The following is a 26,266-nucleotide window of genomic DNA, read 5'->3' as shown; positions in this document are numbered from 1 at the left end:
CAAATTCTTGGGCAACTTAATGGCAGCTGGGGCAGGCACACAGGGGAAGAGTCGCTACACAGGCCCTGGTCGTCCTACTCTTTCCCTAAGCATGTGCTACTCGCTGCTCCTGGAGACAGGCTACTAACTCCTGTGTTGAGTAACAGCCTACTGAATCCCAGCACCGTACGAGGAAGAATGCGACGAAACTATTCTGGAGCTAGATGAGTTGCATAGCTGCCAAGTTCTTGGTTCGAAGGACACAAGCTGGGTTATTTAACAACAAGATAAAAAAAAGTATGCAAGAGAATCTGGTCCTGCTTTCTCACTTGTAAAAGAAGCTTCTGGATGAAACCCAACTCATGTAATCCAGTCCCCTTTGTATTTGAAAGGCAAACCTAAGATTTAATTTGTGAAAGATTTTTCAGTTTTTTTCTTTTCCTCTTGGGAAAGCGACTGAGTGGTTATATGCAGTCAAAGCCCTTTGACTTCTCTATTAACCGTGTTCTTCGTTTTCCTTTTCCATTTTGCAAGCTGGATGAAGCACTGCGATGCCTGCAGTGAACACCACAGTAGATTTCCCCTTGAAGCCTTTTCATGATAGGTGTTACTGCTCAGGTGAAAGCTGTCCTTTACTGTGCCAAGTTTCGGACTCCACCTATTCAGAGAGCTAATGGACAGGAACGTCCTCTTCGGTAGCACGTGTTCTGATGTTTATTCATTCCCACAACCTAGGATGTCAGTATGATCCGATATGATGGCTATTCATCTGTAGCTTATTTACTCTAGAATTGCTTATTTTTCTAGCAAGCTTCTGTTTTGCAGATTTCTGCTGTCTGTGACTACCGCACAGAACACACAAATAAACTTGCTCAGGGTCATACACAGGGTCTCCTCAACACCTCCTGGCCTCCAAATCTTTTTTTCCAAGTGTCTTACATTACTTTTTCATCAAATTCCTCAGAGGAAACAAGCAGCAGTATTGCCTACATTGGTTAAAAATCAGGTATGTCCACTCTTTAGGCATAACTTTAAATTAGTTCTCAGAGCCTCTTATGCCATTGTTACCTACCATGCCATCAGCCCACATCTTTATGCAACAGCAAAATATAATGCATTACAAGCCACGTTTTTACCAATTTTTATTCCTACCAATTATAACCTTCATCCGTATCTCATCCCACCCAAATGCCAAAGCTGGACGCTATTTATAAAGAAAGACCCCATCTGCAATGATTTTCTCAAGATCTGAAAATGGTTTACATATATATAAAGCCAAATGAATATTATAATTCAGTATTTAAAGAAAGGCAGAAGACAACTCAGTAGGACAGAGGATGTTATTTTTGGAAAGGTCCCACATGCATGCAGTTAGTTTTTAAACACATAGGTAGTGTGAAACAAATGTTAGACGCAGGAAATCTTTCGGTCACTTAGAAAAACTGGGGAGGTACTCAGTGCATTAAATGCATTCCCTGTTAGTGTTTGTTCTCCGAGTTGTACTCACATTGGCAGTCAACTGAGTTGTCAGAGCTGACACTTTTTCTTGGGATGCATCCAACTCTCTTCGTAGCTTGCGAATCTATATATTTTAAGAGAGCACTTTACTGCACCATAACACGGAGAAATAAAATAGCAAGACACGAAACACAGAGTGTCTTGACAGAACATTTATGCCTGTCAAACACGATGTGCTCTTACCTCTGACTGGCACTTCTCTTCGGGCTATAAAATAAAAAAGGAGGAAAATACGTGAGGATATTACAACACAACCAGCCTGACACATTTATCAAACTTTAAAAATTTTTTTTTGCATTTCAAAAACTCTAATGTAAATTCCTTATTTTGGATTCCCACATCTGTATTCCATCTAAGATAATCTCCTAATTTATTTACTCCTCAGGAAAAAGAAATCAGGCTGCTTGTACAGTACTTCTTCCAGCAGGAAGGAATTTGGGCTCCACTTCCCAGCCTGCCGACCAGCGCACCTCTGGTCTGAACCGTGAAAGGGTGAAGTCCTGGCGCCGTGCATAAGGGGCTGCATGAGGCTCTGAAGAGCCAGGACTGTCACAGACCATGGCTGATCCTAGGCAATTCCCTTCCTCCCATGTTCAGCTCTCCATGGGATGGAGATCACTTTTTTGCATTCCAAAGCGATGAGAAAAATAAACAATTACTCCCACTTGGGCGCTGCCTAGGCACTGCGGTGATGAAAAACTGAGGACACACAACTAGTTATCTGAGGATGCAAAGTGGATGTACTGACCATCCGTTGTGGTCTGCGTGATAAAATTGTGGCTACTATGGCTTGTTTCTAACCAGAGTTATCGGCTAACGAGAAGTATATGGTAGGAAGTTACACACTCCACCGTCCTTATGTAAACATGTCCACTACCAGCCACCATGAAAATTATACCCACCAAACCACGCTATTAAGAGCCACTGGTGCTGGGGCAGCAAGCACAAAAACCAGCCGCTCAGACAGCAACTGCTGAGTACTTTCCTTGTGGCTCTCAGGGTTAGAAACAACAGCCCAGAGGAAAAGGTCTGTTTTCCATCCTTCCGATACGTTATCTGCTTTGGCTTCATACGGACCTTGCTTGAGGCAAGGCCAGTAATGAAAGGTGGTATTTTCATTTTATTATCAAGGTCTTAAGGCCACGTTACACGTGTAGCTTCCTAACAGTGAAACAAGTATGTGAAATAACACTAAATAACACTATGCTGGCTTGACTTCATAGACAGTTATACATCATCTACCAAGAGCATGTTCTTCCATGTACTCTTGTATCACTTAACGCTTGTTTCAGCCGTGGATGCGGGGTAAGCGTGAAGCTGCATCATACTTGCTTAACAATTTGAAATTAAAGATCAGGTTCAATTAACATATCTTACTGAAGTAATTATTATCTACTATTTTTTAAAAGGGTTGTGCTTTAAGAAACCCCCAAAACTGTGATCACAGCATGCCAGAAATACAGGATCCACCTTTAATCTGGCTAGCTTGGACATTAACAGCAGTGAAGCCTCTGGGATTTAACCATCAGTGCCAAATACTTCTGTACAGTCTGTGTGGGCTGGAGCCTGCTGTGCCCCGGGTCGCTGCAGTTCACACCCCAGCTAGCTAGAGAAAAACTAGGCAAGACAGGGTCTGCATGTTGCAGCATCACCTCCCCGTTACAGCACAGGTACAGCCTTAACCTACAAGGTCTTCCACAAGATATGTTTTAAAGGGAAAATTCTTTGTGAGACTGTTAGAAGAAAAGAAGCAAATACAACACGCATTTTAAAACAAACCTGTATTTTTCAAATGCCAGTAAGCCTTATTTTAGGATTAGATAACCTAAACGAATACGTTTGCAGAAAATATTACTGGCATAGTGAACAAATGGTTTCTTTAGAATTATTAAAATCTGTGCATTAAAAACTTACTCAAACTTCTTTAGTAGCAAATCATTAATACAAGGCTGGAATGACTCTGTTCATCAAATTTTGGGGTGCTTTAGGTAACAAAGTTCAAATCTCCTCCAATCTACTGAGGTCCTTTGTAGCAAAACTTATTTAGTGTAGCTGTAAAATACTGACTCAAAAAATAAATAGTTCCTTTTAGGCCATTAACGTCTGTGTTTAATGAGGATACTGCTAAATATCCAGAGATACCTTTATGAACGTAAATATTTCTTTCGTAGCTGGCATTCAGAACACAAGCAAATGAAAAGCGCTTTTATCCCCCCTCCTTGAATGGCAAAAATAATTAGCACAAGACGACCAGTCAATTCAATAATTTTGATTAGCAAACCCAAATTGTTCATGCCATTATACTCACTGTCGAATAAATAGATGACGTGCTGGACACCAAAGAGAGAGAAGAACCATGCACTAAAGGAAAGAAAATAAACAGACTGAATATAAATACAGTAACCACATAGTGGAATCATCATAGATCATCTACTGCCAGCTACCAGCCTGCTGAAGAAATACTTTCACAAATTTCATCATCCATCATAAACTTAATCACATTATTGCACCAATAACGTAGTTTGAAGAATGCATGGCTAGGTAATACAATCCGTAAACTTTGATTTGGTAAAGCTGTTTTAACAATTTAATAATACTTGGGTTTTGGGAAAATGAGGTGTGGTCAAGAAGATTTGTTCAGAAATAAATATTTCTCTGGACAGCTTATCTTAAGATTCTTGCAAAAGCGCTTGCCCAAGATAAAAGCCCAACCAATTAACTGAAACGCAGAAGAGATGACAAAAGTAAATCCAAGTACTTTGTCTTCAGTTTTAGACGAGATTGAGGGGGCAGGTTGTTTTCTTTAAGCAGCAGACCAAGACGGAGATCTCCTGAGAAGACCATGATAGCCAGCTCTGGTATGTAACCAGATGCTCCAGGAGATGTGGAGCATGCAGGAAACCATTGCCTAATTTTGGGGCTCTGAATTGTCCTCTGGACGCAGCTGTAGCTTCCTTCTGCTGACTACAAGGGAGCTGTACCACGGGCGTCGATGAGCTGAACGTTCCCTCTCTGTGGGGGGTTTTTTGTTCGTTCTTTAAAGCAATGACATTTGTCTAACAAGGCAAAGTTCATTCTCTCATAGAAAAAGTACCAGCGTAAAACCATGGCTACAAGACCTTTTCTGGAAAAGAATCCGTTTCAAGCAGTTTAAGTGTATTTAAATACACTTTCAGTAAAAGATATACTTATACATTGATTCTCAAGGTTGTTACCATCACCCTGGTGTTAGGATCTGCATATGACATAATTTTATTTTTCATTATGCTAGTAAAAAAAACTACCTGAAGCTATTCTTTCTGCTACTGAAACATGCAAAATTACCTTTCCCTTCTTTTTATTTTTAGAAACAAAATACATGTAACTGAAACTTTTGTTCAAACTTCAGGTAACTTCATACAAATCATATGAAATCATGTTAAATCACTTTTTCTTTCATCTAAATCCTCCAGCTGAAAAAAAAAAATGTTTAGAAAAGCTACCATTTTGCTCTAATTACCTACTGCAATTCTCCTACATCCATAATAAATGGGCTCTGCTTTCCCATTGACATTATATCCTAAGGCAAGACTGGAAAGAGGAGTAAACAAAGTCTAAGTTGGCTTCTGGGGGAATTTAAGACAATTTAAAAAACCCACAAGAAAGTAAAAAAAAAACCACTCACACCCATTTGCTTTTTCTGGTTAATCATATTTTCAATTAAAATGATCTTTATAGTTAGATGTTAAGGACTGTGCTGCATTAAGAACGTAAAAATAACCAGCGTAAGTCAGACCCAGGGTCTGCCTAATCGTATGCTCCATCTCTGGCTGCAACCGCAGCACATGTTTAGGGAAAAGAATGCAAGAAGGAGGCAGATACCCAGTGATTTTTCCCCAGGTACACCTTTGCATCTTCTGAGAATCAGCAGAGATGGAAATTCCTGAGATGGACACTGCAGTCAGGTCATTATTTTTCGTAGTCGCTGTGACCTCTCTATCATTAACTTGCTTAACTGCTTCTGAATCCACTGACACATTTCGTCTGTAACCAAAAACTCTTTTTGTGTTTAGAAATTTAATTCTTTGCAGTTGTTTTAGACCTGCTGCTGAATCAGTCAGTCAGTTCCTTGAGTGCCTCCACACCCCTGGGATATGAAAAGTAATGGATAACCAACCTCTTTATAATGCACTAAATTACGTATCATCACCTCCCTTCAGTCATCATTTTTCCAAGCTGAAGATTCCTGATCTATTTTAACCCTCTTCATATCATAGATGCTATGCGCTTAAGATCTCCTTGTCACTTTTCTTTTTAACCTGCATTTTACCCTTAGGACCGCCTTTTTCAAGATGGAAAGCCCAAAGTGCAAGCAATATTGCACACAAGGTCACCAATGGACTCATACAGCGAACAGAGTATTATTTTCTGGTTTGCCTCTCTATATTCTTCCTTTGTGCAGTTTTTACTGATCGAGATGTATTCAAAAAAGCCACCATACCAACTGGCCAGAGAAGAACCAGATCTCCTTACAATGGATTGGGACACACACGTTTTTGAGTTAGCGTCAAGTGGAATTTTTAAGATCACATTGGGACTTTAAAGGAGGAAAGAAGCCTCAAAATGGAAAAAAGGGAAAGAACATTTAAATCTGGGAATCCTGCCCTGTGAAACATCACCATTGCATTGTTTGAATGTGTGTATAATTGGAGATTTCTAGTTTCCAGGACAACTAAGGAGTTAATATTTTTGCGCAATTTCTTTTTAAAGTATCTGCAGATGGCTACTTTAAGGCTATTTAATTAGGAGCCTGGAGGCAGTTATGCTCTTGACGCGATTCCTGGTTTTTGCAGTTAACATGCATCTGCACGCAAGCTACAAACCCAAATTGTTTTGGAGCTGTTATTTTAAAGCACTATAAATGCATATGCAAGCATGCATCATTTTTAATGCTAGAAAAGAAACCGTCTAGCCGTAATCAACTGTCCAAAGAGTAGAAAGAACAACAAGTATTGCAGTCAGTAGCACAAAAAGGAATAAAAATTTATATCCCAACGACAATGAATTTAATTCCTTCCTCTCTAGGAGGCTGAAGTATCAGGGTGGAGGCAGCGGCAGCACAGCTCCTGGGGAAGACTGATGGCCAGGGAAGGGGGGAAACTGGGTAGCCAAGAGACCACTTCAAGTTTTAGGCTGTTTTTTTTCCCCTGAAGTTCTGGATAGTTTGGAGGCTGTTCCTGCTGGCATCCCTCCAGCCCAGAAACCCTTCCTACCAAAAGAGTTATGTACTGCAAGGCTGACTAACATGTCGACCTATGTGCTGTGCTGTGACAGAACGTGACTGTACTTCACACTACGGAGACAAAAGAAAAAAAGGCTTTTAAGAAGAAATCCTGGCGCTGCTGAAGTTGACAAATGTCTTGTAATCTTATGTGCTAATAAAGAATTAAGAAGTAGGTTGGTAAGCTTTATTTAAGACCTGATTTATGCTTCATTGACACTGGCTGATTGTATAAAATTAATTTGTCCATTAACCACAAACTTAATTTCTATAATACTTTTTGATCTATTCTCTCAAGGTGAAGGTGAATGATGTATTCATACTTTTTGATCTATTCTCTCAGCCTGTGAAGGTGAGTTAGATCCATGGGTTTGGAAATACAGGACAACATACATGCCGTCGTCAGAACCACTTGCTCACTTACAACTTGTGATTCCCTGTGAAATAAGCAGGAGCTAATAAGCAGGCTACCCCTGCCTTCGGTACAGCCAGAGAAGTGACAGAAGACCTTTAACCTGAAGACAAAAATACGGAGACTGCACCTAAACATTCATGCCATCTGGTAAAATATGACCATCCTTTTAGGTGCCAAAAATTTCGGAAAAGCTGGAAGGGGATTCTTCAGCATGTCTACTGCAGGGTCAGATTCCTTCTTCGTATACAAAAGTGATCTTTTTCCACCGCTTTCAAGTTCGTAACTTGGTAGAGTTTTCTTGGACTTCTTTTTTTTCTAATGAATGAAAAGCACTTTGTAGAACATTTCACCTAACTCTTCCCCTTTCCTTTTCTTTTCTTTTAAATGGTTCACCTTCAAACATGTAATACTTATTAGATATCCTTCCAAACTAGCCTCTCTCCTGGACAAGAATTTCTGAATTATAAGAGATCGTTTAACCTCCAACATGCCAAAATGAATTCGTTGCAATCTTAAGTCCACTTAAAAGACTAAGGTTACAATTTTTTTGAGGATGTCTTCAATAAAACCTGAGTAAGTTTTGCTGTAGTAGCTCTTTCATTAAATCATCTAAGTATAACACAGATGCAGTGATTCAAATTCCTTCACAGATTATATTAAGGAACTCTTTAGTAAGAGCAGGACTGTTCATCACAGAATGGAATTCAACTGACTAAGTATCGGCAATCTTTGACTGTTCACAGTCATCTAGCTTTCTGAGAGCATGGCACAAATGAAGGTTAATTCCTGCAACGACACAGTTTCCAGCCCTACAGCCAGCGTTATTCTAATAATTTTCAACCCCTAATGAAGATCCTCAGCCATGGGCCTTTAAAACACAATTAAATGTAATGGAGTTAGATTGGCTAAACTCAATAATGAATTAGCCCTGAATCTTTCCAGAGCCATATCCAATATGCATTTTGTACCTCTTCCAATGGTAGAGAACTGATGGGATAACCCGTATCTCCAGGAAGGCACCCTGTGGCTCTTGAAGGCCCCTTCGAGCATTTAAGTGTGGCTCCCATGCATGCCTGGCTCTAGGGGAGCAGCTACAATGGGGCACTGGTATTAACACTGCCGAGTAAGTGCAGGTCTTCAGCAGTGGAGGAAGCAAGCCAGCAAAGGCTTGTGTGACCTGTAGTGATGAAGTCCTTCATAGGCAACCAAGCTCCCAATCCTTGCAAGAAAAGAGATTTAAGACTCCAAGAGCTAATCCTGAAAGAGCTTCCTACAACCTTCCTGTGAACCACTCCCAGAGCTCACCCCACACTTGACTTCTCAAAGTGCAACACTTGAGGGTTTTAACGTGTGCTCATAGCTGCTCCTGCTACAGCCGTAAGGTTGCTTGATCAGTAGCAACCAAACTAAATATTTATTTATAGGTAAACGACCTTTTTCATTTTATATTTACATAGGCTTCTTTTATCAGCTATGATTACATATTTGAAAAGACGACGAGGAATTAAAAAGAAGAGCCTAGATGTTTTGAAGAACTACTCGGGTCCCTTCTGTGGAAGCTGTGTGATATCAACCCAGGACATTCAGCAGAAGTAAAAAGTAAAGACAATTTGAATACAGATTAAATACTGAAAAAATTAACTGGGACAGAAACAACAGTCTGGCTGATACCAATTATTTACACTACAAACAGAAGTGTGGAGGCCCAAGTTCAGGACAATAGTCCTATTCAAAGAAACACTTTAATATGCTACCTCTAAGCATGAACTAGAGTCATTTTGAGATCACTAAAAATGCAGCATAGGATGTGTTTAAACAATTTCTAGAACAGTGATGGTCTAGGTACACCACTTACATGCTTTCCTATGTCCAGCCAGAAGGATCACTGAATGAATATCATCAGAGCAATGATGACCAGGACTAAAGTTTTATTGAACACTGGGAGCTCCACACAGAGAGAGCTGTGCTCTGAAATGACCCCTATGCTGAACTGAAAAGCACCAAATTTATACTTGGTTTATGTGAGAATGCCATCTTCTGATCACTTCCAGCACCATCACATACTTTACTGACCTTCTTCAAAGCCATCGCGGAAAGAGCCAGACCGGCTCATCGTTCTGCTTTTCTCGTCCAGGGACATCGAGCTGTTCCTGAAGCGCGTATCACTATAGGGGTCATACGGACCATCTGCATTGGAAAGGCTGTGGGTCCGTAGCATGGTTGGATTTGACAGGCTCATCTGGGCTGCAGTGGTTGGGCTTGCTATAAAGGGAAGAACAGACACCAATTTATTTGTGCAACCACAAATTTTCATACCTAATTTTTATGCAACTACCAAAAAAATAATTTTTTTTTTTCCTAAGGCACAAATTTTTGATGTCATCCTCTCCAGGCTTCATTGTTTTTCTAAATTCAATGAATTCAAATAAGAGGTATGCAAATCAAGCTACTGAATAAGAAAACTCAAGTAAATAAGGTCATTTTAAACACTGGGTGATACATCTATGCTTCTACAGACAAGCTCAGTCAACTCACTAACACCTCGTAGGCATGAACGAATTAACCCTCGTTTAACTTGGAACTGTCCTTCCACAAAGAGGACTAAAATGCCTGAAGGAATTTAAACTAGTACTTCGCCTATATAGAATAGGCCTTATGAACTATCTCCTTCAAAGCCTTCAGGTTCTCAAATACATAGAAAAATGTCATTTTCTCAGTCACAAAATTTAAGTGCTTTAGCTTCCTAATAGTTGTATATTTCAGAACTGTTTCTTTCCACTATGAGCTCCTAAAAGTTATAAAATATCGATTTCGCCTCAAAAGCCAGTACTCTCCCAGCCAGTATTTGAAGTACAAAACCTCTACCCCAGTTTCACTTTTTTTTTTTTTTAAGAACTTTTGGGCTAAAATTACACCTGCTATTTACTAAGAACTAGTTGATTTGTGGGAAAAAAGAGAACAACAAAATTGCTGTTCAGCTGGCAGGTTCCTCTTGGTGTGCTGTCTTTGCCTGTTGCTATATACACCATCGACTGATACAGACTGTAGTAGAACATACAATAACTCAGTTTAAAGGTGCTCAACTTTCATATCAACATTTGCTATTAAATTAAATGCAGTGACCTCTCTTCACTCCAATATCTCCAAGCCCTTTTCTTAAGAACACAGAAAAATATCTGTTTTGTTTGTTTGTTTGTTAATTACTTGTGGCCAAATGGCTTTTGAAGCTTATTAATGTAAATAATCTTCAATATTCTCCATTGAGAGTTAACTTTCTGAGTCTAAGACTACCCTTTTTTTTTTTTTTTTTTTACCATTAAGGTACTTTCATGAACTGTCATGACAGTTTGTTAGCTGTTGGCAATGTAATTACACTGTGTGTATATTCAGCTGAAACTTTGTTAAGTGTTAGTTTATTTAAAGCTGTTTATTTAATCTGTTTCTTTTCAGCGCACTCAAAGAAGGGCTCTAAAATGTCCCCGCTGCAACTCAATACTGCACTAGAAGTAAGTGACCGCATAAGCTGCTGCAAATTCACACGACGCAAGAAGTTCATAAGTATAGGCTTAACTATTCTGCGTATTAAGTATCATTCTAGAAAAGATGCAGGGGCTTCAGAAAGTCAAAAAGAAACAGAAAACGTCTGTTCGACGTAGTACTTTCCATATGTCACGTCACTTAAAGACTATATATATATACACACACTGTTAGGATCGATTTACATACCTAACAAATTGCTAAGGCAACTAAGTAATATTTAATCAGTGTACCAAAGATGAGCACTACTAGCACTTTAAATTAGGTTATTTCAACTGCTGATATGGTCAACTAAAATCCGCAATGCTTTATGGATCCTGTCAATCAACTTTTATTGTTTCCTTCATTCAAAAAGTGTTTACTTTTATCAATTAAAAGTGAAGGAATGGCATTTTTTCTGATTTAAAATTCTTTTGATTTTATATATCGATTCAGACTGAGCTTTATGCAATTTTCCAACAAGCCACTTGAAAAATACATACGAAGATAAGGTATCTTCAACTGATGAGACTGGCACATACAGCAATATGCTTGGGTTTTAAAGCAATATTAGTGAACAGGTAGGCAACAAGAAGTATTTTCAAAGAGTTACTGCAAGTATGCCACCTTTGGGCATACAAGATAATAATGCTAATTAGTCACACTCATTTCAGTGAAAGTGATTCCTGAGGTTGAACCCGGGACTTGGAGCTGCTGAAAGAAAATTAAATTGTGCAATACTCTATTTTCAAGACACACAAGGTATTGCTGTGATTATCCAAAGAGATAATTATTCACCAAGCTGTGAGAAGTTAAATCTAGTTCCAGAGGGTGATGTTATGCTGGATCCAGATGAAAACGGAGAATTGCCAGCAGTATCCTGAAGTCCTCCTGCTGAATGGGACCGGAGCCATTCTTTTGCATCTTCTTGATTACGGAGTTGGGAGGATGGAGTATACCTGCAAAAGCAAACAGTTTTTCCAAAATTATCTTTAGACATTTAAAATTTAAAAAAAACAACCATGAAACGTCACAAGACTTGGGGAGGGAGAGAAGGAAAGAAAGATGGAAGAACTCTCACATGAAATTTAAGGATTAAAATGATACAAAACCAATAGAATACTGAATTAAGGAGCTGTTCCAAGCTGTTCTAAGCTGTTCCTAATTCATTCCACTTCTGTTTGGGAAAAAACCCTTCAAAACCTCCTCTCCTACGGCTTCAGTAGTAACCAAACTAGTAGTAAACAACAAGCTACAGATAGAAGTTGTGTACTGTAAAATAAAATATAGTGTGTGTTACGTACGTATGATTGAAAAAATAAAACCATAATTTGGAAATCCTTTCCTTTCCTTAGGTTATGCCAAAATTCTATCACTATTTTAATATTCTGGTGCATCGCTAAGTTTAGCTGGCTTTTTGTCATACTACAACCAATTTCAAGTCAACAAAGCCATTACCAGATTTTTAAACAAGTTGTGACCCAATAATTCATATTCCAGAGGCATTAATATAAAGGTCTGTGGAGGTGTATCCCATTTAGTTCAAAATTAATAGCATTAAATCATCATAGAGGAGACTACGCTTAGCCTTTTCTGAAGGCAAAGAAAAGAGCAGAAACGTTGTCTATGCCAACATCAACGGCAAAACACCCGCTGGCTTCAGCTTAAGCAAAGTTTAAATCTGCTTCTGTACATGCCTGAAAAATAGGTATGTTACTACAGGTGTTACGTGAAATACGTGCTAGGGTACAGGTATCAACAGAAAGAGCATCACGGAAACACATGTCTGCTGATGGATTTCAGTGTCTGCCTTATGCCACGCCATCTGTTTTTGAGAAATACTGATGAGTTACTGCTCTCCTTCCAAAAAGTAAACACTTGGAGCCTGTTATTAGTTGATATTATCTATTTAACTAATTAGATTCCCGCCAACTAAGTACTCTACAGTAGAGTATCACTTATTACGACTATTTTAAATCAATGTGAACACTACAATAATTAGCATTGTAAAAACTCAAACTACTTTCAAAAAATACATTCATTATTCTGCTTATGCCTCAGCACTTAAGCAACGGTCCCTGACTATCTGCATCTCTTAAACTTTGCACGTGGATCAGTTTATTAAGAAAGGGGCTTTAAATAGTCATTTTACTTTAACACACTAAGGATTTTATTTTTCAGCATTAATACCTACCTCTTCAGCACTCAAATGTTTCAGTCTTAAAGGAGAGTCTTTACTCATTAGAGACATACTTGATAACCACAGAAACATTTTAAACAAAATGCCATTTTAAGAAAGGCTTTTAGCACTTGGCTTCATGGGATAAAGCTGCTGTGAAGAACAATGTGTACAGCACAGAATAAATTGCAGCTGCAATTTCAACGAGTCAACTCAGTGATCCTAGAAGCTGCATTAAGCAACTCCGAAGCTGCAATTTTCTGAATTGTCTAAGGTATCTTCTGTAAATTCTGTAACACTTAAAGCATTTAATTAACACACCTCATGTTGACTATCTTGCTAGAATTGCTTGTATTAATGGAAAAACCTTTTTTGGTGCAGTTTTTTTACGTTATAAAAATCACAACCTTATAGATATACAAAAAGTACGAGAAGACAATTGCCAAAAGTTTGTTTGGGGATTTTTCCTTTTTTTACATTAATATGTCCAATCTCATCCTAAAAGGTTTGGCATGATGTTGAAAAACTTTTCTATTTGTGTATCAACACCAAGGTTCCCGGGGTGAAAATGAGCTCAAGTCATTCCACGTAATAGCCACAGAAGCTGCAAAATCATTGTTTTCAAGTCAAGCCCAGTGATTGTTTATGAGATGCTTTTCAGCAGTTCAGCCAGCAAAAGCCACAGTTCTTGCTCAAGCGGAGAAGCCACTGGATGAAAAAAAGCACAGTGGTCAATGGCCTTCTTGGAAGATTAAAGAAAGGAAGAAAGAAAGAAGGAAAGAAGGAAGGAAGGAGGGAAGGAAGGAAAGAATATTGTTGCCACCTCTTGCAAACTGCGACCATCACCACCAGCCACAACAGAAACACAAAGCAAACTCCAAAGCCACAACAAAAGCTGTTAAACCGTGTGGAAACACCAATACCTGAGTCCCTTCTTAGGCAAAGTGTTCCTATCAAGATGTGGGTCGCTGCAGAAAAGTTAAAAGAAAAGAACTTCAGAGAAGAACAAAAGGGAAGGAGTAAGATCAGGACGAAGGACGTACAAACATCTGCATCACCTTTTCAGGGGAAAAGGTGCTGGGGCCTTCCTACAGCAACATGCAAAAACCTCCTTACCCAGGTGTGGATTTGCACAAACATGCATCTGGTACCATGCCAATCAATCTCATCTGTTCGCAACGTGGTTTTGCTATTTCTCCTACCCACAATGAACAAAAATGGCTCTTTAAACCTCAAATGGATGCTTAAAAATATGCTTTTCAGCAGGTGTGAGGCAGACTATTTGTGAAAACCGATGAGAATCTTCGAGTCCAAACCACCTTTCCGTCATTTCTTTCAGCAGACACCGTTTAGGGAATGCAGCTAATTACTGTTACGCAGCTGCAATGCATAGCAGTAAAAGTATTGAGCCCAGACTGTTTAAATTTTCAAATCTTAGCTTAAATGCCATTAGTGAAGTAAAATGAATCTATTAGCCACCCAAACCCCAAATATTTTTGTTTTTACAACTGAGGAACTCATACCTGAGCAGAGTCTGCTAATTTGTTTTTAAAGAAAATATCCACGTGCTTAAATGTATTAATTTAATGACAATCCTTACAGTTAAATTACAGCGTGGGAGTGATTAAAATTACAGCAGTGAGCAAAAGTGAGCTAGCATGTTTGGGTTCAGGTCATCTTTTCCTAATTTTATTATTCATCTTTACAAGGATGGATGTACCCAAGTCCCTGCAAAACACTCACGAGCCAAACTGCAATAAAGGACTGACGACACTGAATGACACGGGGACTGCACGACAAAAAAGACAGGCCCGAAAGGCAGTGGGGAAAGCAGCATGCCAGAGGAATGCTGAAATGCTAGTGAGAGTTTCAATTGGTAGAAAAAAAAGGGCAAGATTTTCAAATCGCCTTTGGCAAAGAAATGAGGGGGGGGAGAAAAATAATACTCCCCCCCACCAAAAGATGATCCCAGTAACAAGAGCAACACCAAAAACATGCCAACTCTGCCGTATGCCATTCTCCAGATTGATTGAGGCAGATAGATGGGGTGTTTGAGGGGACTCTCACTGGCATGTCTTTGTGTCGGTTCACACCTGAACGATGAACACAGCAGAGGACTCAACTGAGCACAGTCTGTCACAAAACAATTTGCTTCACGGAGATGGGCAACAAAACCTACAGCCTTGTGCGTACTCCTGTCCTGAGACAGCATTACCTGTCCTGTCTCCTGGGCAAAGTATTTCGGCAGAATTTGGGGCTAGCGGCAGGGGAAGAAAGAGGGCTAGAAGAACCAGTCCAACAAGACAGAAAACAAGAGAAGGAATATTAGAATGAAAAGAGGAGAGAACAGAAAGGAGTTATAATAAAACACAAACAGAAACCCAAACTGTCAGAACATTATATTCAGCGGTAATTTCCTCCATTGAGATGCAACTACAAAAATTTTGCCACCTGAGTACATAATTACATATCAGGATACAGCTATTTCCAATGCTTGCAGGGGTACTACTGCCTTCTACAAAAGGCCACGCAGAGCGCGTGCACTGCAAGTCACTGTCTGGTTTATCCCGATGTTAGCTCCATGTGCCGCTAATACAGCTCTGATGCTGAAAAAGCAGTCCCGCTCCCTCCTCCCTGCTCAGTCTGTTCCCAGCTCCTACTATGTGTCCACACAGATACCGATGAATCTCACGGTGTAAGGAGCCGGGGAACTGACCAGTCTGAAATACAATTCAGGTGGTTATTTTTCAGTTGGACCCATCTCCCAGTTGGGTTCACTGAGCATTCACACGAATGCCTGTACCAAAACACTGTAGGGAGCAGCTGGAGATGTGACAGGGCAGCATGGAGAGGCCGAGAAGGGATCAAGTGACTAGGGAGACAGGGACTTTTCTTCTCAGCGTGACCTCCAGTTTAAAAGCTTGTCAAATATTATAGACAAGAAGTTTAATGTGAATCAGCCGGCTTCTCAAATCAAAATGATAATAACAATGGGCGGGTTTTTAAATATCACTATCAGATCAACCAACAGGAGGTCTTTGGAAGGATAATACACGATGCAAAATTCAAATATTAGGTATAGTATGGTAGCAAGAAAAGTTGTCACACTGGCCACCACAGCAAATTAAAAACCTCACCTGAACCCATCCTCTCGCTCTGAACTAGGCTCCTTGTGTGGAATGGCTTCTTTGCACGTTCTAGTAATACCACTCACTGTTACCTCTTAAGAAGCACAACCTGATTTCTATCTGCAGTGTTGGCTACTGCTGCCAGGACTTCATTCACGTTTGAGATACGTACAAACACACAGAAACGAGAGAAAAACCCACTAACCTTTCAGACAATGTCGTCTTAACGCTGTTGGTTCGGACAAAGGGAGTCAGAGAATCATCTTTAGAGGCTGGAATCAAGCCACCGGAAGAGTTATGGCTCAGCCCACCTCCACTGCTCAGAGAGATATCAATGGATTCACAGCTGGTATGAAGACTGCTGACAGACTGATATCCAATGCCATCCTTGCTAACAGCAGAAGAGCTACTGGCGTTGGTACCCCACGTTAAACTGTTGGAAGGAGCTGAATGTGCTGAACTGGGACTAGAAGCTAGTGGAGACTGGTTCATATCTGTGTTTTTACTATACAGAGGACTGCTGCCCCCACTGCTCAGCATACCACTGCCCGATGGTGAATCAAGATTACCCTGCTGGTTCATGGTAGCGTGAGGATTGGAGATGACTACCGAATTTTTCATATTTTCAGCTGTTGTGATGGGAACTTGTTTACTAGGCTTGCCACCAAAAAGTCTGTAAAAAAAGACAACATGAAAAAATACATAAAATGGAATATTAAATGCCAGGATATTTTATATCTAGACCACATATCATCTTCGCTTCAGAACACCAACATTAAGTAAATGCTCCTAGACTGGACACACACAACTATAAATCTATGAATCTCCTTGTGTTCATGCCACCTTCAACAAAGTCCAGAGACAATTTTGAGAGCTCCCAATCTATCTTAGGTGTTTCTCTGAATCATCAATAAATACTTGCACAAGGCTAAAATACAGCCATATTGTCTTCTGCTCCTTAAGGAAAAAGGATACCAGAGAAACACTGCATTGGAATATCAGAGGCTGAAAGCTTGTTGCACAGAATTTACCTGGACAAATCACCGAATGCTCTGCACAGAAGCAGCATTCGCTGGGATGTATCAGGAAAAATATTTACTGGTATCAAATGCAGGTTTGTCTCATTTCAGGAGCCAAGCTAGCTGGAAACTATTTTTCTGGAGTGGGGAATGAGATTTTACCTGGTTTGGCACCTGCAACTGGCTCAGTAAAAAACTAGCTGAGTGCCAGAACTAGTGCGAGGGAGGGGACACAAAGGCACGGTTGGAGGAGGATGACTGCAGCTTCTCCAATTTGCACCACTCTTGCCAGCAAAAGTGTCTTAGAAGTAAAAATGCTTAAGACCAGGTTATCAATCATTCCAAAACTGATCCTCAAAATTATGAAGGAAGTGTAGCTTTTGACTCCAGCTTCAAACACCCACCCCAAACACCTTGCTTCTGTTTCTGCCACTCAGCTCCTGTAACTGCCTTTGGAACCTTTGTTTTCCTCACACATACCTATTATGGATTTGCTTTTTTCTTATCCACAGTGTGGAGTATTGGGGATGAAATCTTTCAAAGTGGATATCTATTGGACTGTAGTCCTCAGAAGAGAGGACTACAGCACTCCTATACCAGAGCTCCTAAAGACTTACGGGTGGGTACGCACCGAGCAGAACTTCCTCTGCTTTTGCAGGTTGTCTGTACAACACATGCACACTAAGTCACTTTGTCCAACTCTCCCCAGAAACACAGGCTGTGTAACGTAGCTGGGCACCCTACAGCACATGTGCAGTAAGTGCAGTGATGCCCAGAAGCACCATACTCACTGCACGGGTGCTACCTGCAGCTCCAGTGTCCCTGCGCAAGATGCCTGGAACACATCTCAGCTGAATGGCTGCTGTTGCATACTTAAAATCATAGAATCATTTAGGTTGGAAAAGGCCTTTAAGATGATCAAGTCCAACCGTAGACCTAATCCTGCCAAGTCCACCACTAAACCATGACCCTAAGCGCATCATCCACATGTCTTTTGAACACCTCCAGTGATGGTGACCCCACCACCTCCCTGGGCAGCCTGTTCCAATGTCCTGCCCACCTACATCCATCTCATAATCCAGCATTGCTTTGATATCTGTGCCACGATCCGCTCAGCACCTGATGTAGAGAGCAATGCAGACATCCGCAAACCCGCACAGATCTGGAAAACTTGGGCCACCTGGACTCCACATCACACCTCACTGATTAGGAGACACTGACTTAAGACAAGCAAAAGGCTTCAAATGATAAAACCCATGCCTACAGGGATTTAGAGACATTTCAGGTTTTACTTAGAGTTAATGTTATCGGAGCAAGTATGAAGAAAAATATCAAACCATACTGCAACGATACATGGCCTTCAGGAGCAATGCCAGCCTAGGGTATTCCTGCTCCGAGGCCATCGCCTGCCACCTCTTCAGTTGTGCCGGGGGAACTGTACTCTTACAATAGGATCCTAGAGCTTAAAAAAAACTCTAACGACCCACGCAACAGTTTTACAAGCCGTTTTTAAGCTATACAGCCTTCCCCAAACTGTTTCACAGCACCTCTGAAACAACTGAAAGGATGCTGCACTGCAGCGCAAACAGAAACATGCTGCTGCCAAAGGCGGTGTCTGGTCGAACCACAACCTCATAACAAATGCCTTCAGGAGAGGATGCGGTCTGGCGAGCGTTGCTTTCAGTCCAGGGAAAGTCCAACCCAGTAAGACAGTCACATCGATACAGAGATTAACTCTGGAAGGACATACCCCACAGGGAAGGACATCTGTTTACTCCTACCCACTATTATTGACAAGAGACTGACACATCTGAGCTGGCTCTTGGGTCATGCACGTCTCCCATTAACAGAAAAGCAGTATATTATATGCTGCAAAGCATGAAGGCCCAATTTAATAATAAAATGTATCAAGACAAATGATGGTTTCACTTAAGGAACGTGCCAGATACATAATACCGGAGCTAAAGGCAATACTAAGAGAGCAGAGACAGGGATGGCCCTCATCGCAGAATTACAGAATTTCAATGTTTATGACAGCATAGAAGTTACGTATGTTCACAGATTTGCAGGTGAATCTGTATCATTACAAAGGCATGGATTCTAATTTATTGTATAATATTAAAAAATTACAGGGCCAAGAGGAAATATGCAAAAAACGACATGTGCAACTCATCTCAACTGACGATGAAAATTAAGCTCAAAATCTTCTTAACTGTCATTCTAGATATCAGTAATAAGCGGACGAGGCCAAATTCAATTCTGACGCATTTCAATACACAACTGTTTAGACAGTCTGGTGAAACTTCAAGAGTGAAATGGTAAATCAAATGAGGGAATAGTTAAATTGAACCTCAGTGTCTTCTCTTTGAAGTTTCATGTATTTTAATGTCGTACTTCAATTACATGGCTAGCAACATGGCTTTCTAGTAATAAAAAAAAATCTCCAATCAAATTTCAAGATTAATGTGCCTGAGGCTTGCAACACTAAAAATCTGCATTTCTCACGGGGTATACTATAGCAATGAAAGGTCTACTGGAGTTTTTCTTTTTAAGTAGCCATTGATAAAAATTAATTGTTCTAAAGGACACGGCTTATCTAATGATAACCAGGAATAAAATAAAGGAAGTAACTTGAATTATCCTCACACAGGTTCTTCAAATAAAACCACCCATCTAAAAAGAAACAGTTTACAACTGTTTACAGCGTTAGCCTAAGCTGCCATCACAGCCATTATGCTTGCACTGGTGCTTCAGATGGAATGTGGCTTTCTCGCATCACTGGAAGCAGGATGATGTAGCATAACTGTATGGGCATTATGGGCATCGAGACAAAATGAAATGCAAAACACCGCAACTTGAAACAGACAAGCTACTCAACGTCAAATTAAATTGAAAAATAATATTAACGGAACCTTTCACCGATATTAAGGCTTTGATGCATGCTGCATCAACAAATTAATTCCTGACCAACTCAATATTAATGTTAAAAGCATGTGTGGGGCAGTGGTGGAGAAACAGAAGACAGATAAGATTTTTGTTTAAAAAAATGTTGTTAAAATAAGAAAATTCAACCCAGTTTAGAGAGTAACTTTACTTAGGGTTCTTCTACACAGCCGAATAACCTGATGTTATGAGTCTCACAACACACTGGCCTAATCCACACCACTGAAAGATCGGTTTGGGTTAGGCATGTGAATCTACATATGGCAGGTCAAATTATGCATCTGTCGTAATGAAAATCTGAAGTAACTCTCCGGTTGTCAATTTATAATTTGATCCACCATTGGAGCATTTGCAGGTTTGTTACGTATACGTTGGTGCCAGAACTCTTCAGTAACCTTCGGGTAAGAAAACTCTTATTCCTGCAATACCCACATGGATAAAGCCTTCGGGTGTGATTTTTGTAACAGAGAGTCTCAATTGCCAAACTTTCTGCCAGACAGTTGTTTTTTCCAAATGTTAATTTTTTGCTGCTGTCGCGTGATGCGCTGAGTATTTACAACACTGGCCAACCTGTTTATGTGAAATTAAAGGTAAATACAAAGACCTTGATGTAGGACACTAAATAGTAAGTGCTCCATAAAACACAGCCAGGCCTGGCTCGAAGAGTCCTGATCATTCAGCTCCGACTAACATCATTGCACAATCAACGAATTTATTGCCTACCTGCGCAAAGTGGGAGAGGCCACATCGGGGTACTTGGCTCCTTGCTGGTGAGTACTCTGAGCTCCGCTAGAAGCAGTCTGTGATGCAGGGTTCACTTTAACAGAATTACATGAGGCCACGCTTTCGTTGTCAGACGAAATCCCTTTCTCTTTATCAGTCTGATTGACTAATCCTGGCAGAGAACTTCCAAGGATTACCTTGGCAGGCTCTCTCATCTTAGGGACAGGCAACCCGGCTGACTTGCTGCTTATGTTGGAGTCTATGCTACTTGTGCTAGATCTATTCCCAGCTCCACTTCTGCTACTGGATTTACTGGGCCGGGGTAAACTACGGTATTGAAGATTAGTTCGGGCACTAAGTGCTAAGTAGCCATCATCCTGGTTCTGCGAGCCATCAACACTAGTCTTCCGACCAGTGGTCCTACCCATGAGTCCAGATGACTTTGGGATTTTCCCCAGGGTAGCCGATCTACTGGTGATAGTTGCCCCACTGGCAGTGATTATAGTCATACCCACGGCTGACCCGCTCTGTTTCTTAAATCCAAATGTATTAGCATTAGCAGCAGTTGTTCTAGAGTTACTTGTGGGAAGCTTTTTGGATTCATCACCACTGCTGCGTCCTGCATCTGATGGGGAACGTTTAACATGTCCAGCTTTAGGAGATAGTCTACCCTTTTCTGATACCTTGGCGTCATCAGTTTTCCCTACAAAAATAGAAAAAGAATTCTAATATTTAATGACTTGAAAACATCAAGCAAATGATGAAACTCAAAGCAGCATGAAAAGCAAAAGCGTGTTAGCCACCAGAGTGTGGTTAAAAATTCTCATCTAGTCTGCACTGAACTTACATGCCACTCTAGTGAGTTATACATGCAGACTTGCCAGAGGAAGTATGTGGTGTGTTTGCCCTCGAGAATACGAAAAGCAGAACAGTCTTATGTAATAGTGACAGATAAGAAAAAAAACGTTTCCCTCTGTAGCTACCACAGATTGATCCTTTTTTATCATTAGGCAGAAGTAGTGTTAGGCCATTAGTACAGTTTTCCTAAAAGGCATTGTTCAAGAAAGTGTCTAACTTTAACTTTTTCATGTACAATTGCATAGACGATCAAATAAGAGGAGAGGTATTAACTTATATTACTTGATTATGCAAATTCAATCAATTTTCATTCACACATCTGCAAGTGCTAAAATCACTAATACATTTATAAGAAAATCCAGAACTAAATAGTGTGTCATATAGATTAACACGCTGGTTTAGTATGGGGAAAAAAAAATATCTCCTCAACCACACATACTGTATATGTTCTTAAAGTTAACCGTGACTTCAAAAGTTGAAATTATATTATTTATTCTTCATATGGCAATACTGTGCCCAATAAACAGCTTGGCTTAAGACCACAGTTGCCATGAAAACAACTTTCACGGTGTACTAATCCAAAATATACGTTTTCAAAGGAACAGAAATAGAAATGCGGACATACAAGAAGCTGCATAGGTTAAAACAATACCTAAAAATAAAGACAGGATTACCTGAAGTTCAGGTTCTGCCTCTGGAAAGTATTTAAACTGTTTTCATACCGAACACACTTTTTGGCTTGTTTATGTCTTACACCTTTCTCACCTGTTCCAGGTGTCTTTAATGTGCCTGAGGTGGTTGAAGGTTTAGTCCTTGGTGTGGTAATGCCAACCTGAGCTGACATGCCCCGCCGCCAGGAGCCCGTCTGCGAAATAACAGTGTTCTTCCTACCAGAAGTGCTTTTATCAGATTCGTCCGACACATCAGAGGGATTCCGCCTCCATTTAGATCCTGGCTCCATTTTTATGCCGCTATCGGATCCTCCGTCTGATTTCTTGACTTCATCACCGGACCACAAAGAATTCCGCTCAACCTGGGAATGCTTTTCTGCATCAGTCTAGGCAGATAAGGAATTGTAATACAACCTTCAGAGCAAGCCCTTCTTTCAAGAAGCTTCATAAACGAGAACCATCAAACTGATTAATCAACTCAGCAGTCAGCTCTAAGTACCAACAAACATAGCATGCCTTTGATAAGAAATGTCACAGCAAGAACTGAACCCCAGCAATGACATACTTTTTTAATACGCTAGGGAAAAAAACACAAAAAACATAACAGCCATACCCCTTAGAATAAATAAAGAGAAAAAAGACCCCGAAAAAGCCCCACTTGATTTATAAAGGACATATTCAGCTCCATGACATTTATAATCCTCCGTCTCAAATTTCTGACGAACACTTTTACTGCAATGCCAAAAAAACGTTTCAAACCTGTGCAGCCAGCTTTCCTTTGTTCTTGCTGCTTTCCTATCTCTTGTCTGGCAATCTGATCTCCAGAGCATGAGGAGGCAGCTTTTTGAACAGATTTGAAGATGTGGAATGCTGTTCATTCTAATCTAACACATTAGAAGGACACCCAAGAACTGAAGAAAAATGAATCCCCAACAGCTTTCTAATGATACTCAAGTCTGACTTAAATATACAAATTAGATCAGTTTTTAATTTATAATGGACTCTTACAACTGTTTTTCCTTATTCTTTGCACAGACCGACTGTGCTGCCGGTCTTTTATGGAGAATTTTGCAAAGATCAACGTTGAATATAGAATTTTCTTATTAGCAAGCCTTTGCCAAATTCTCAAGAAATGCTTAAATTAAATCTATTACCTTACACATATAATATATTCCCCATACATTAGCTTTTTCTGTTGCTAATGATTACTCTTGCAGAATTCTACTTCTCCTGTCAAATGCTGCTGATTAATCTGGGCGAATTTTCTAACACCACAGCCAACCATTTCGTAATCAGGCACAAACGACAAATGTCCACATTGACTCTGATCCAGATAAAAAATTCATAGTCGAAGTGTTCTCGAACCATCACAGCATGGTGAAAGAGACTGCCAATTCAACACTTGATCGTGAAGCTCCCAAGTAAAAGTTGGTGAATTTTGGCAAGATGTTGAGTGCCACCTCTCCCCTGCAGCCTCAGCGGAAGATGAACGTGCTCAGCACTGTGCAGTAGTCAAATGGTAGTATCACTTAAAAGGAAACTATTTTAAATACCCCAAAGCATTATAAAGCCCACAACCTTTTATCCCCTCTGGATAATCAGAAAAGCACAGCGCAGGAAAGGATGCATAATTTACCATGCTTTCAGCAAAATGCTGTGTTTTATTTTTAAATTCCTAAAGTATGTTTCAAGTTTATGACTTTTCTTTTCTTACCAGATCACACCATTAATATTAAAGAATCTAGGGGGCTTGTGGTTTAATTTCCTCTGCTTTTTACTGTAATTACTTTTTTTTAAAAGCCTGAAAAACTAGTCTAAGCAATCAGTCTGTGAAAGCTGACACCATACATCATAATGGTCTTTCTTCAGTCATGTGAAATAGTTAGGGCCCGGGTTATTTGTCTGCATATTGAGTCATTAGACTAACAGGCACTTGCTCAATTACGGATTTAGATATTATTTTCTTATTCTATTTTCCTCGTGCTATACAAAGGCTGTTTCCCTGCCTCTCCATTCAAAGACAGCAACTCAGCATAGGCTTGAATGAAACCCTGCTTTCTAACTTCCTTCTTTTTGTATGGCTGCAAGGTTTGGGGATGGTTACCTTTCTATCTATGACCATCAGTAGGCGTGTAATAAATTCACAGTGTGACCATTTCTGTGGCCCGTGTTTTTCTAAAATCATCATTTCATGCAAGCATCTCCCAAGTTTACCGATCTTGGAAGAGAGCACAGGCAAGAAGTAACAAATAATCGACCAACCAAACCACCTCAACATCATCCCTCACGTGCTCTCATTAGTATCTTGCTTCATGTACCTTGTCTGGAATTGCTTATTTACACTGTTAGCGTTTGAGAGCAAGAAATATCCCTACTTGCTGGTAAAGGGTTTATTCTAGTTTTGTTTGACTATGAAATGTTCCTGTACCTTCTATTTCCCCCCCATACATCTGTAAGAATAGTACAGTCGCAACAGAGAGAACGGCATTAAAAGAAGTCCCCTATCTTCGCTCTCTTCCATTTCATTCCACTGCTACACCCACGGCCCAACTTTTTCCATAGCCTTTGAAATGCTGCACATCCACCCTTGAAGCCCTCTGGCAGAGATGTTTCTGTTTAACGGTAAACACTGAGAACAGCACAGAAACATGACTAAGGAATCAAAACCAAAACACGGTGAAACCTGGCTTTGGGATTGCAGCTGGAACTCCACCCGCCTGAAAGGCCCGGAGTGGGTGAAAGTGGAAATACCGTTTGCTGGAGGTCATGGCAAGACATAGCGAGCATGAGCTGGGAGCAAAGCCTGCCATCCGATCGAGCTGGGAGTAGCGGTAACCACCAGGATTTCTCAACTTATTCTTAGTTTTGTAAACCTGTTCATGAAGCTGTGGACAGACCAAATCCATCTTTGCTCCAACAAAACTGAGAAGTTGTCTTGAACCGACAGCCTAGGATGCTGTTGTTTTCTATGTAAAGGAATTGTTTCCTTTCCGTCTTCCAATCTTTTTAGGATTACATGAACAAGTTTATTACTCGATCTCTTCCTCTCTTCCATCTTTTCCATCTTATTTCAGTTAAAAAAGTTATTTTCAAATGCCTACCACGTCTTAATTTCTCTTTAAAACATGCGTATGACATGACTTTAAAGGCATACTATATGCAGTGCTGTGTCAAAAGGTAACTTATCTAAGCCTGTGCAATATCAGGGAAAAATATTAGGGCCCCAAAAGTCATATAGCTACATTAAGTGGTTTGGAACTTGGCATAATCAGAGCAAGACACGGGGACGTGGTAAGGCAGATTCTAGTTCCGATCACTAGCTTGTTCAGAACCAGCTTGCGAACATCTTCATAGCACTGTCACAAAGAGGGGCTACACCTATGATGCCTATGAAGGCAGAGTTAATATCCCATTTAAGTCCTGCTTCTCAAAGAAGGAGAAACTACAGCTTCTGGAGTATGGGGTACTCAGCAGCTCTGAAAATCAATTTCTTAGCAGAGACTTTTTTTCCTACTGCAAGCATGTCTTCTTCCTTTGCACAGATGATTCTGCACAAGTTACTGATTTTATCAGCAGACACTGGCATGTTAGGGCTCTCTCCCTTTGATGTTCCTGTATTATTTGTCTGGACTCCCAGTTGCACATGTCTTAGCTTCAAGCTCCCTCTTTAATTATCTGAAATGCAACTTCTGTACCACCTCAAAAAGACGTGGCAGAATCACAGCAGCTTAAAAGTTAAGTGCCGACTATTTAGGAGAACCAAAGCAGTGGTTACGCCGAGAAGAGAAGTCCACATCCCTACGCAGGTGTCTGCCAGTCCTTTGTGGCTCACCACCCAGGAGAACGCAAACCTGGGCGCAGGCCATCGTACAGTACTCCAGATAAGACAGAAAAGGCATATACAGAGCATTCGCTGTTTCATGAGCTGTGAGGACTACTTTGGGCAGCAAAAAAAAAATCAACCCTGCAAGCTAACGCATGCTTCCATCACTCCAAGCTATTTTCATTCCCTCGGTTGGCAAGATTAGGGCATTCGGTTCAAACAAAAACAAAGTAT

The 26,266-nt window shown here is 40.3% G+C and overlaps 1 protein-coding gene across 3 annotated transcripts in view; it reads right to left on the bottom strand.

The window, feature by feature from the left end:
* NAV2 (neuron navigator 2) overlaps nt 1–26,266 on the bottom strand; it is a 230,251-nt gene that overhangs the window by 25,374 nt on the left and 178,611 nt on the right. For all 3 annotated transcript variants that reach the window (XM_059825934.1, XM_059825936.1, XM_059825935.1), the window contains 10 exons: nt 22,304–22,595; nt 20,681–21,383; nt 16,201–16,668; nt 15,083–15,148; nt 13,791–13,835; nt 11,487–11,647; nt 9,246–9,434; nt 3,806–3,858; nt 1,681–1,704; nt 1,487–1,561 (listed from right to left, as the gene is read on the bottom strand). In XM_059825934.1, coding sequence (XP_059681917.1) covers nt 1,487–1,561; nt 1,681–1,704; nt 3,806–3,858; nt 9,246–9,434; nt 11,487–11,647; nt 13,791–13,835; nt 15,083–15,148; nt 16,201–16,668; nt 20,681–21,383; nt 22,304–22,595 — 2,076 coding nt within the window. The remainder of the gene's footprint in view (nt 1–1,486; nt 1,562–1,680; nt 1,705–3,805; nt 3,859–9,245; nt 9,435–11,486; nt 11,648–13,790; nt 13,836–15,082; nt 15,149–16,200; nt 16,669–20,680; nt 21,384–22,303; nt 22,596–26,266) is intronic.

Source organism: Gavia stellata, chromosome 17 (genome assembly GCF_030936135.1).
Source record: "Gavia stellata isolate bGavSte3 chromosome 17, bGavSte3.hap2, whole genome shotgun sequence".
Lineage (NCBI taxonomy): Eukaryota > Metazoa > Chordata > Aves > Gaviiformes > Gaviidae > Gavia > Gavia stellata.
This window is presented reverse-complemented; position numbering and strand designations above follow the sequence as displayed.